This window comes from Bombina bombina, chromosome 4 (genome assembly GCF_027579735.1).
Source record: "Bombina bombina isolate aBomBom1 chromosome 4, aBomBom1.pri, whole genome shotgun sequence".
NCBI lineage: Eukaryota > Metazoa > Chordata > Amphibia > Anura > Bombinatoridae > Bombina > Bombina bombina.
The window spans coordinates 502503268-502515272 of NC_069502.1; the positions used below are offsets into that span (position 1 = coordinate 502503268).

Genomic DNA, 12005 nt, shown 5'->3' on the forward strand with positions numbered 1-12005 from the left:
GTGAGTAACCATTCTCTTTGCCTACTCTATGTACTTGGAAGGGTAAAGTGAAAGAGGTGATAAAATATTAGTTTTTAATTTCTTCAAGCAAGAGTTTTTTGTTTTAAATGGTACCGGTGTGTACTATTTACTCTCAGGCAGCAGATGGATGAAGACTTCTGCCTGGAGGATGATGATCTTAGCATTTGTAACTAAGATCCAGTGCTGTTCCCACAGAGGCTGAGGAGTACAGAAAACTTCAGTGTGAGGAACGTTTTCATGCTATATAGCAGTGAGGTATGTTCAGTCATTTTTTCTGGAGAGACTGTGTATTTCAGAAAGGCTGACAGTATCCCCATGAGGATAAGGGTAAGCAGTAATCCTAAGAGCTATAGAAAGGCATTACTAAGCTTGCATAAGGGGCTAATTAAAAAATGGTTGACACTTGAGTTTTGAATGTTTGTGGGCAAACATTTTCTGAACTGGAAGTGCTGTTAACGTTTTGTGGGCAATAACGTTTTTTGGTCAACTTTATTGAGGGTACACTTGGCTTATTTTTTGGGTCTCAGAACCCACATGGCTAGTTTAAAACCGCTCTGGTGCAGTTCTTTGAGGCTGTAGAGACATTGAGTGAGATGGGCGGGGCCTATTTTCGCGCCTCAGATGCGCAGTTGTTTTCACTCAGCAAGCAGCAAGTTCCAACTCCTGAGGGCCCTTGTGGATGTTTTGGGCCAAATCGAAGCTTTAACCCCATATTTACAATCCCTGAGGGCAGGTAGGCCTTAATTCAATCCGGTTTGCACAATAAAGGGTTAAATGTTAAATATACTTGTGGGGCAAACTTAACTACACATATTGAGTCTGCTATAAAAAAAATTAAAAATTTGGTTTATTTTAAAGCAGTTTTGCAGAACGTGTATGTTTTTTTTCTTAAAGGCGCAGTACCGTTTTTTAAGATTGTTGTTTTTTTTTTCACTAAATAAAGTGTTTTCATGCTTGTTTGTAGTCATTACTAGCCTGTTCAACATGTCTGACATTGAGGAAAGTCATTGTTCAATATGTTTAGAAGCCATTGTGGAACCCCCACTTAGAATGTGTCCCTCATGCACTGAAAGGTCAATAAATTGCAAAGAACATATTTTAGCTACTAAAAGTATGTCGCATGATGATTCTCAGTCAGAAGGGAATCAGGTTATGCCATCTAATTCTCCCCAAGTGTCACAACCATTAACGCCCACACAAGCGACGCCAAGTACTTCTAGTGCGTCTAATTCTTTCACCCTGCAAGATATGGCCGCAGTTATGAATACTACCCTCACAGAGGTTTTATCTAAGCTGCCTGGGTTGCAGGGGAAGCGCAGTAGGTCTGGTGTGAGAACAAATGCTGAGCCCTCTGACGCTTTATTAGCCATATCCGATGTACCCTCACAATGTTCTGAGTTGGGGGTGAGGGATTTGCTGTCTGAGTGAGAGATTTCTGATTCAGGAAAGATGTTCCCTCAGACAGACTCTGATATTACGGCTTTTAAATTTAAACTAGAACACCTCCGCTTATTGCTCAGGGAGGTTTTAGCGACTCTGGATGATTGTGACCCTATTGTAGTTCCAGAGAAATTGTGTAAAATGGACAGATTTCTAGAGGTTCCTGCTTACACTGATGTTTTTCCGGTCCCTAAGAGGATTTCGGACATTGTTACTAAGGAGTGGGATAGACCAGGTATTCCGTTCGCTTCCCCTCCTACTTTTAAGAAAATGTTTCCCATATATTAGACACCATTCGGGACTCGTGGCAGACGGTCCCTAAGGTGGAGGGAGCTATTTCTACCCTGGCTAAGCGTACAACTATACCTATTGAGGACAGTTGTGCTTTCAAAGATTCTATGGATAAAAAATTAGAGGGTCTCCTCAAGAAAATATTTGTTCATCAGGGTTTTCTTCTCCAACCTATAGCGTGCATTGTTCCTGTAACTACTGCAGCTGCTTTTTGGTTCGAGGCTCTGGAGGAGTCTCTTCTGGTTGAGACCCTATTAGATGATATTCTGGATAGAATTAGGGCTCTCAAGCTAGCTAATTCTTTCATTACAGATGCCGCTTTTCAACTGGCTAAATTAGCAGCAAAGAATTCAGGTTTTGCCATTTTAGCGCGTAGAGCGTTATGGCTTAAGTCCTGGTCTACTGATGTGTCATCAAAATCTAAGCTTTTAGCCATCCCTTTCAAGGGTAAGACCCTATTCGGGCCTGAACTGAAAGAGATCATTTCAGACATCACTGAAGACCAAACAAAATAATTTTCATTCCTTTCGAAACTTCAAAGGTGGTCCCTCTACCTCTTCCCCTGCTGCAAAGCAAGATGGGAATTTTGCTCAATCCAAGTCAGTCTGGAGACCTAACCAGACTTGGAACAAAGGTAAACAGGCCAAGAAGCCCGCTGCTGCCACCAAGACAGCATAAAGGGGAAGCCCCCGATCCGGGGCCGGATCTAGTAGGGGGCAGACTTTCTCTTTTTTCTCAGGCTTGGGCAAGAGACGTTCAGGACTCCTGGGCTTTAGAAATCGTAACCCAGGGGTATTTTCTAGATTTCAAAGATTCTCCTCCAAGGGGGAGATCCCATCTTTCTCAATTGTCTGTAAACCAGACAAAAAGAGAGGCGTTCTTATGCTGTGTAGAAGACCTATATACCATGGGAGTGGTTTGCCCAGTTCCGAAAACAGAACAGGGACAGGGGTTCTACTCCAATCTGTTTGTGGTTCCCAAAAAAGAGGGAACCTTCAGACCAATTTTAGATCTCAAGATCCTAAACAAATTCCTCAGAGTCCCATCCTTCAAGATGGAGACCATTCAGACTATTTTACCAATGATCCAGGAGGGTCAATATATGACCACCGTGGACTTAAAGGATGCGTATCTACACATCCCTATCCACAAAGATCATCATCAGTTCCTCAGGTTCGCCTTTCTGGACAAGTATTACCAGTTTGTGGCTCTTCTCGGGTTGGCCACAGCTCCCAGAATTTTCACAAAGATGCTAGAGTCCCTTCTGGTGGTTCTAAGGCCGCGGGGCATAGCAGGGGCACCTTATCTGGACGATATCTTAATTCGGCGTCGACTTACCAACTAGCCAAATCTCACACGGACATCGTGTTGGCTTTTCTAAGATCTCACGGGTGGAAGGTGAACGTAAAAAAGAGTTCACTTATCCCTCTCACAAGAGTTCCATTCCTGGGAACTCTGATAGATTCGGTGGACATGAAAATTTTTCTGACGGAGGTCAGGAAATCAAAGATTTTAACCACCTGCCTAGCTCTTCATTTCATTCCTCGGCCGTCAGTGGCTCAGTGTATGGAGGTAATCGGACTAATGGTAGCGGCAATGGACATAGTTCCGTTTGCTCGCTTGCATCTCAGACCACTGCAACTATGCATGCTCAAACAGTGGAATGGGGATTATGCAGATTTATCTCCTCAGATAAATCTGGATCAAGAGACCAGAGACTCTCTTCTTTGGTGGTTGTCACAGGATCATCTGTCCCAGGGAATGTGTTTCCGCAGGCCAGCATGGGTCATAGTGACGTCGGACGCCAGCCTATTGGGCTGGGGTTCAGTCTGGAATTCCCTGAAAGCACAGGGTTTGTGGACTCAGGAGGAGGCTCTCCCCCTGATAAATATTCTAGAACTGAGAGCGATATTCAACGTGCTTCAGGCGTGGCCTCAGCTGGCTGCGGCCAGATTCATAAGATTCCAGTCGGACAATATCACGACTGTAGCATATATCAATCATCAGGGGGGAACAAAGAGTTCTCTAGTGATGATAGAGGTTACCAAAATAATTCGATGGGCAGAGACTCACTCTTGCCATCTATCAGCAATCTATATCCCAGGAGTGGAGAACTGGGAAGCGGATTTTCTAAGTCGTCAGACTTTTCATCCGGGGGAGTGGGAACTCCATCCGGAGTGTTTGCACAATTGATTCAGCAATGGGGCACACCAGAATTGGATCTGATGGCGTCTCGTCAGAACGCCAAACTTCCTTGTTACGGGTCCAGGTCAAGGGATCCTCAGGCAGTACTGATAGATGCTCTAGCAGTACCCTGGTCGTTCAACCTGGCTTATGTGTTTCCACCATTTCCTCGCCTTCCTCGTTTGATTGCCAGAATCAAACAGGAGAGAGCTTCGGTGATTTTGATAGCACCTGCGTGGCCACGCAGGACTTGGTATGCAGACCTGGTGGACATGTCATCTCTTCCACCATGGACTCTGCCACTGAGACAGGACCTTCTGATTCAAGGTCCGTTCCAGCATCCAAATCTAGTTTCTCTGCAGCTGACTGCGTGGAGATTGAACGCTTGATTTTATCCAAGCGGGGTTTCTCTGAGTCGGTCATAGATACCTTGATTAAGGCTCGAAAGCCTGTCACTAGGAAAATTTATCATAAGATATGGCGTAAATATCTTTATTGGTGCGAATACAAAGGCTACTCATGGAGTAAGATCAGGATTCCTGGGATTTTGTCCTTTATCCAATAAGGATTGGAGAAGGGGCTATCAGCTAGTTCCTTAAAGGCACAGATATCTGCTTTATCAATTCTACTGCACAAGCGTCTGGCTGATGTTCCAGACGTTCAGTCGTTCTGTCAGGCTTTAGTTAGAATTAAGCCTGTGTTTAAACCTGTTGCTCCGCCATGGAGTCTGAATTTAGTTCTTAAAGTTCTTCAAGGGGTTCCGTTTGAACCTAATCATTCCATAGATATTAAACTTCTATCTTGGAAAGTTCTGTTTTTAGTTGCTATCTCTTCAGCTCGAAGAGTTTCTGAACTATCTACGTTGCAATGCGACTCGCCTTATCTTGTTTTCCATGCTGATAAGGTGGTTTTGCGTACCAAACCTGGATTTCTTCCTAAGGTTGTTACTAATAGGAATATCAATCAGGAAATTGTTGTTCCTTCTCTGTGTCCTAATCCTTCCTCTAAGAAGGTGCGTCTGTTGCACAACTTGGACGTGGTTCGTGCTTTGAAGTTTTACTTGCAAGTAACCAAGGATTTCCGTCAAACATCTTCTTTGTTTGTTGTCTATTCTGGAAAACGTAGAGGTCAAAAAGCTACGGCTACCTCTTTCTTTTTGGCTCTCTTTCATCTTGGATGACGTCACTTAAAGGGAACCTTCAGTTTACGGCAGCGAACTTAAGAGGATGATGCTCCACGCCGAATGTCTTGAAGATGGATCCGCTCCGCGCCGGATGGATGAATATAGAAGATGCCGTCTGGATAAAGACTTCTTGCCGCTTGGATTAGGACTTCGCCAGCTGGATGAGGATGGATGTCCGGACTTCGATAACTGTAAGTGGATCGTCGGGGGGTTAGTGTTTTTTAAGGGTTGTTTGGGTGGGTTTTTTTTTAGGTTATGGTTTTAGGCAATTAGTAAAATAGCTAAATGCTCTTTTAAGGGCAATGCCCATTCAAATGCCTTTTTCAGGGCAATGTTTAGCTTAGGTTTATTTAGATTTTTATTTGGGTGGGTGGTGGGTTTTACTGTTGGGGGGTTGTTTGTATTTTTTATTGCAATGTAAAAGAGCTGGTATCTTTGGGGCAATGCCACGCAAAAGGCTAGGGTTTTTTTTTTACTTTGGGGGGGGGGGGAGCTTTTTTATTTTGATAAGGCTTAGGAGTAATTCGTTTTTATTTTTGATAATTTCGTTTTTTATTTTTTGTAATTTAGTGTTTTGTTTTGTAAATTAGTAAATTGTATTTTATTAATTTAATTTATTTAATTTTATTGTAATGTTAGGTTTTATTTTACAGGTAACTGTATTTATTTTAACTAGGTAGCTAGTAAATAGTTAATAACTATTTACTAACTAGTCTACCTAGTTAAAATAAATACAAACTTACCTGTGAAATAAAAATAAAACCTATGCTAGCTACAATTATTATTATTATTATTATTCTTTATTTATAAAGCGCCAACAGATTCCGCAGCGCTGTTCATAGGTAACAAAGATAAAAGGACAGTACAATATGAGACACCAGACAAAATTTAACAAACACAGGAGGAATTGGGAGCCCTGTTCCTGTGGGAACTTACAATCTAAATGGATAGGAGGGTGAGAAACAGGAGGTGGGGACTGCAAAGGTGGGAATGATGTTAGTGTGAAGTTAGATGAGGGCAACTATTAGGCAAGTGGAATTCATTAGTTACTGATTTGGTTATAGGCTTCCCTGAACAAGAAAGTCTTTAGGGAGCGTTTAAAGGAGGAGAGGTTGGGGGAAAGTCTGACAGCTCGAGACATCCTGTAGTCTAGCATGAGAGGAGGTGATGGTAGAAGAGGCAAGGAGTAGATCATTGTTGGATCTTAGGGGACAGGCTGGAGTATATTTGTTGATAAGTGAGGACAGGTATGCGGGGGCTGCATTGGTTAGGGCTTTGTAGGTCAGAGTGAGAATTTTGAATTTAATTCTGCTGTGAATGGGGAGCCAGTGAAGGGACTCACAGAGGGGTGCGGCAGATACAGAGCGTCGGGAGAGGTGGATTAGCCTAGCAGAGGCATTTAGGATGGATTGAAGGGGGGAGAGGCGGGAGAGAGGAAGGCCAGTTAGTAGGTTGTTACAGTAGTCAAGTCGGGAAATTACTAGGGAATGGATTAGCTGTTTAGTAGTTTCAGCACTCAGAAAAGGACGAATTTTGGAGATATTGCGTAGTTGGTTGCGACAGGATGAAGAGAGCGATTGGATGTGGGGTATGAAGGACAGATTGGAGTTGAGTGTAACTCCTAGGCAGCGGACTTGGGGTGATGGGGAGATAGTGGTGCCACCGACAGTGATAGTAAAGTTAGAAACTGGAGTAGAATTAGTTGGGGGGATTAGAGGAATCTCAGTCTTGGACATCTTGATTTTTAGGTGGTGAGAGGCCATTCAGAAAGAAATGCCAGTAAGCAGTCGCTGATGTGGGAAAGGACAGAAGAAGAGAGGGCAGGGGTGGATAGGTAGATCTGGGTATCATCAGCATAGAGGTGATAGTTAAAGCCATAGCTACTAATAAGTTTACCCAGTGAGGAAGTATAAATAGAGAAGAGTAGAGGGCCTAGAACAGAGCCTTGAGGTACTCCAATAGACAGAGGCAATGGAGAGGATGAGTCGCCAGCAAATGAGACAGAAAAGGACCTATTAGAGAGATAAGAGGGGACTATTAGTTATATTGTAGCTAGCTTAGGGTTTTTTTTACAGGTAAGTTTGTATTTAGTTTTAAATAGGAATTATTTAGTTAATAATTGTAAGGTTTATTTAGATTTATTTAATTATATTTAAGTTAGGGGATGTTAGGGTTAGGCTTAGGTTTAGGGTTACGTTTCGGTTATGCTTAGGGTTAGGTTTAGGGGTTAATAACTTTAGTATAGTGGCAGCGACATTGGGGGTGGCAGATTAGGGGTAATAAGTGTAATGGAGGTGGCCGCGATGTTAGGGGCAGCAGATTAGGTGTTAATAACTGTAATGTAAATTGCGGCAATGTTTGGGGCAGCAGATTATGGGTTAATAAGTGTAATGTAAGTGGCGGCGATGTTAGGGGCAGCAGATTATGGGTTAATAAGTGTAATGTAAGTGGCGGCGATGTTAGGGGCAGCAGATTAAGGGTTAATAACTGTATGTAAGTGGCAGTAGATTAGGGGTGTTTAGACGTGGGGTTTATGTTATGGTGTTTCCCTGTAGACATCAATGGGGCTGCGTTACGGAGTTTTTCATTCTGTAACGCAGCCACAGGTGTTAGGCTTTTTTTTTTTGCCTGCTCTCCCCATTGATGTCTATGGGGAAATCATGCACGAGCACGTCAAGGCAGCGCTTGATTTCAGTGCGGTATGGAGCTCAACGCCACCAAATCGCCCGCACAAGCCTGCTTTTTTAAACCTGTAATAGCAGCACTATAGGGAGGTCGTTAAAATCCCTATATCGCTCAAAACTCGTAATCTAGCTGTTAGTTATCTAAACATTAGTAGAGAGATTGTTGTTGCTTCTTTGTGTCCTAACCATAAGAATGCTTCTGAAAGATGTTTGCATTATTTGGATGTTGTTAGGGCATTTAAATATTACATTGATTCTACTAAGGACTTATTATATAAAATTTTAAAAATGATATGTACAGTATACTATTTTAGATGCTTTTTTTTTCTTCTCACCTGTTTTTTTTCTTTTTTTCCACCTTTTTTTTACTTTTTATAGACAATTGAGATGATTGAAAAGGAACAGCGGGAAGTTGAACGTAGACCAATTACCAAGATTACACACAAAGGAGAAATTGAAATCGAAAGTGAAGCCTCTATAAAAGAATCTGAAGATATGGATAATGAGGTAACCATGTTTTATTTTAAAAATTACAAGACTTTTTTTAGTTTCATTCTGAAAACATTGCTACAATTAGTTGGTGAAACATTAGAAGGAGATGAAACCCAGGAATGTTCTTTTATAATTCAGACAGAGCCTACAATTTTAAAAGCAGTTTCCAATTTACTTGTATTATCAAATTTTCTCTGTTCCGATGGTATTCTTTTTTTTAAAGAAATTCCTAAGTACGTGTCGGGAGCACTTCATGGCAGTAAATAGTTCTCCCATGTAGTGCTCTTGCAAATAGATAACATTCTTGTAAAACTGCTACCATATAGTGCTCCAGACATGCTCATGCATGAAATCTGAATCTTAAAACCTTCTGGTGGTTTTTGATGGTAAAGTATATAAATAAGCTAATGTCATGAAGGTGTTTCTTTAAATGTATTTGTGCTTCTCTAGATCTCCTCCTCACATATTGCAAGTTGCATGTTGGCTGTGTGTTTTAATCACACTAGGAATATAACAGCTCCCTGGGGTCTTATTCCTTCTTATGAGTCCACGGATTTCATCCTTACTTATGGGATTACGCCTCCTGGTCAGCAGGATGTGGCAAAGAGCACCACAGCAGAGCTGTATATATAGCTCCTCCCTTCCCTCCCACTCCAGTCATTCTCTTTGCCTCTGTTAGTGATAGGAAGAGGTAAAGTGAGGTGTTAGTTTAGATTCTTCAATTAAGGAGTTTTTTATTTTAAAATGGTGCCAGTGAGTACTATATTTCTCAGGGAGAAATCATCAGTCACTTATTCCCTAAGAGGAGTGGAGACATCTTATTTTTCTGCCCTGATGTTGATGATTTTAGCAAACATCATCTAAGATCCGGCTGGTTTTCCACTGAGCAGTTGAAGGTAGTGTAAAGAAATATCTTCAGTGTGGAGAATTGTGTCATGCTACAAGCAGCATTGAGGTATGTTCAGTCATTTGTTTCTGGGGAGACTTGATATATCAGAACAGGCTGACATTTTTCCCTAACTGGGGAGGGATAATCAGTAGGCACTATAGGAGGAAATGGTGTACCTGGAATTCCCTTTTATATTGATATTTATCAGTGTGTTTGGTTTCTTTTTCAAAGATATGATGAGTCCACGGATTTCATCCTTGTGGGATATTAACCTCCTGCTAACAGGAAGTGACAAAGAGCACCACAGCAGAGCTATATATATAGCCCCTCCCTTCCCCTCCACCTCCAGTCATTCTCTTTGCCTGTGTTATACTAGGAAGACATGGTAAAGTGAGGTGTTAGTTTTAGTTTCTTCAATCAAGAAGGTTGTTATTTTAAATGGTACCAGTGAGTACTATTTTCCTCAGGGGGATATGGAAGAAGATTTCTGCCCTGAGGTTGATGATCTTAGCAGTTGTAACTAAGATCCATGCTGGTTCCTACAAGACTTCTGAAGGTAGCCATGAGACATCTTCAGTGTGGAGACAGGTTTCATGCTACAAGCAGCATTAAGGTATGTGCAGCCTTTTTATTCTGAGGAGACGTGATATATCAGATTTGGCTGGCATTATTTCCCTGTAAGAAGAGGTTAATACAAGGATTCTACACTCTGACTCTTAGCTAATCCCAGAAGGTGATGTGACCTCGAAAAAATCACCTTAAAAATAGAAATAAGATGGGGCGGAGCCTGACTGAGCTTGGTGATGGCTGCTTAGTTCCCAAGCTCTGTGCTGCAAACATTAAAAAGCCAGTATTATAACAATATATTGCAAGCCAAGACTACAGGATTAAAGCTGCAAGAGTGTCTTAACTGGCACAAGAGAAATATGTGATACTTGCACAATTCAGGAACGCTTTCTACACTTTAATACCCCATTGAGGATATTCGCGCCAAAGCAACATGCAGGGAAGAAGGCGCAAGTCCCGGTAGCTCAACCTGTCTCTCAACGGAGACGCCTCATACCCTGCGATCTCTCCCAGCGACTTACATCTGGAGGAGCCGACATCCCTAACGCGCTACACTCGTGAGGCACTTTGAGCGCTGGAGGGATTCTAAAGCCGCTTCTCCCCGGCCCTAACGGGACTCCCAGGTAGGCCGTGAAAGCGGAAGGATATAATGGAGCAGAGCGGGTGAAGACCGCGACACGCAGCATATAATAGAAAAGCCTGGGGGGCGAAAAGATAGCTACATGAATAAAGCGGCAAGACAGGTGAAGTGATTACAGGGTCTTGTGAACTCAAGTAGTAACACATGGAACCTCCATATTAACATTGGAGGAGGCGAGGGGGTACAACTGATACCTAAGTGGGGATGGGGATATACCTATCATAGAGTTATTAGCGGTCTAAATGATATATAAAGGAATGAAAAGAGGCTGATATTTTATACCCTGGGTAAAGTCGCTAAGTAGTTTCAACCATTTAAGTTTATAGAGGCCTGGTAAAGGCGCAATTACCCTACAGTATAACAGTGCTGAGAAGGATAAAAGGTATACAGAGGAGGGGACAAAAAGGAAAGACAATTTTGAAACACAATAGGAGCTGCAGCTTCAATTAATTTATGCAAATGTGAAGGTAAAATTGAGTTAGGCTGTCCTACCCTTTCACCTACTTCCACTAACTAACTCTTGTGCTCACCAATTTGTACTGGGGACTTTGAATCTGGGACTTGGCTATCCCTGTGTGTTTTTTTCTCTTCTCTATCTTGGCTATTATGTCAGCTAGAAGACCACCTAGAGGAGAAAAGTTACACAAATCTACAACAGTGAGCTCTTTTTTTAAACCCTCTAAGCAATCTAAGAACTCAGAATCACTAGCAATGGAGGACACAGGAGACTCAGAAACTGAATCTGCACCCTCCATTACAGATGTGGACAAGCATCCAGCGACAAAAGCTGACCTAAAAAACCTAATTTCTAAGCAAGATTTCGCTAACAACTTTGAAAAGTTATGGGAAAAAATGGACACTATGCATAATGCTGTAACTTCTAGTCTCACAGATATACGATCTGACCTAGCTGATTTGGGAGGCAGAATAGATGCTCTGGAAGAGCAAAATGGCACTATTACAGAAGAATTAGCAGAGTCCTCTCAAACCATCCAAACACAACAACAGGCCATCGCGGATCTGCAGGATAAGGTTGACGATCTAGAAAATAGATCCCGCAGAAACAATATTAGATTGAAAGGAGTCCCAGAATCTATTGCTAGCTCAGATCTACCGACATATCTACAACAACTATTTCACAATATCACCGGAGAATCAGAGGAATCAGAATATGACATAGAGAGGGCACACAGGGCATTAAAGGCAAAGCCCAAAGGAGAGGAACCACCCAGAGATATCATCATCAAGATGTCGTTTTTCCAAGATAAGGAAAAGATTCTTCAAGCCTCCAGGAACAAGCCAACGTTCAAATTTCAAGGGACGGTAATACAATTTTTTTAGGACCTCAGCCTCTGAACACTTCAAAGAAGAAGTTCTTTGAGACCACTCACTTCTCTTTTGAGAAAACATCAAATTAAGTATAAATGGGGGTTCCCCTTTGCTTTGTATATCTTGAAAGACAATAAAACCATTACAATACATGAGCCAGAAGAAATCAACCAAACATGTAAACTCCTAGGACTAGAGTCCCCCCTCATCCCCACAGAAGACCACTCATCAAAACAAGCAGGCCCCTCCAAACAAACCAAATGGACAAAAGTGACCCGAAAAGGT

At 42.1% G+C, this 12005-nt stretch overlaps 1 protein-coding gene across 4 annotated transcripts in view; it reads left to right on the forward strand.

The window, feature by feature from the left end:
- Positions 1-12005, forward strand: part of PHF3 (PHD finger protein 3) — a 588626-nt gene that overhangs the window by 381005 nt on the left and 195616 nt on the right. For all 4 annotated transcript variants that reach the window (XM_053710410.1, XM_053710412.1, XM_053710411.1 and 1 more), the window contains exon 11: positions 8182-8310. In XM_053710410.1, the coding sequence (XP_053566385.1) occupies positions 8182-8310 (129 nt within the window). The remainder of the gene's footprint in view (positions 1-8181; positions 8311-12005) is intronic.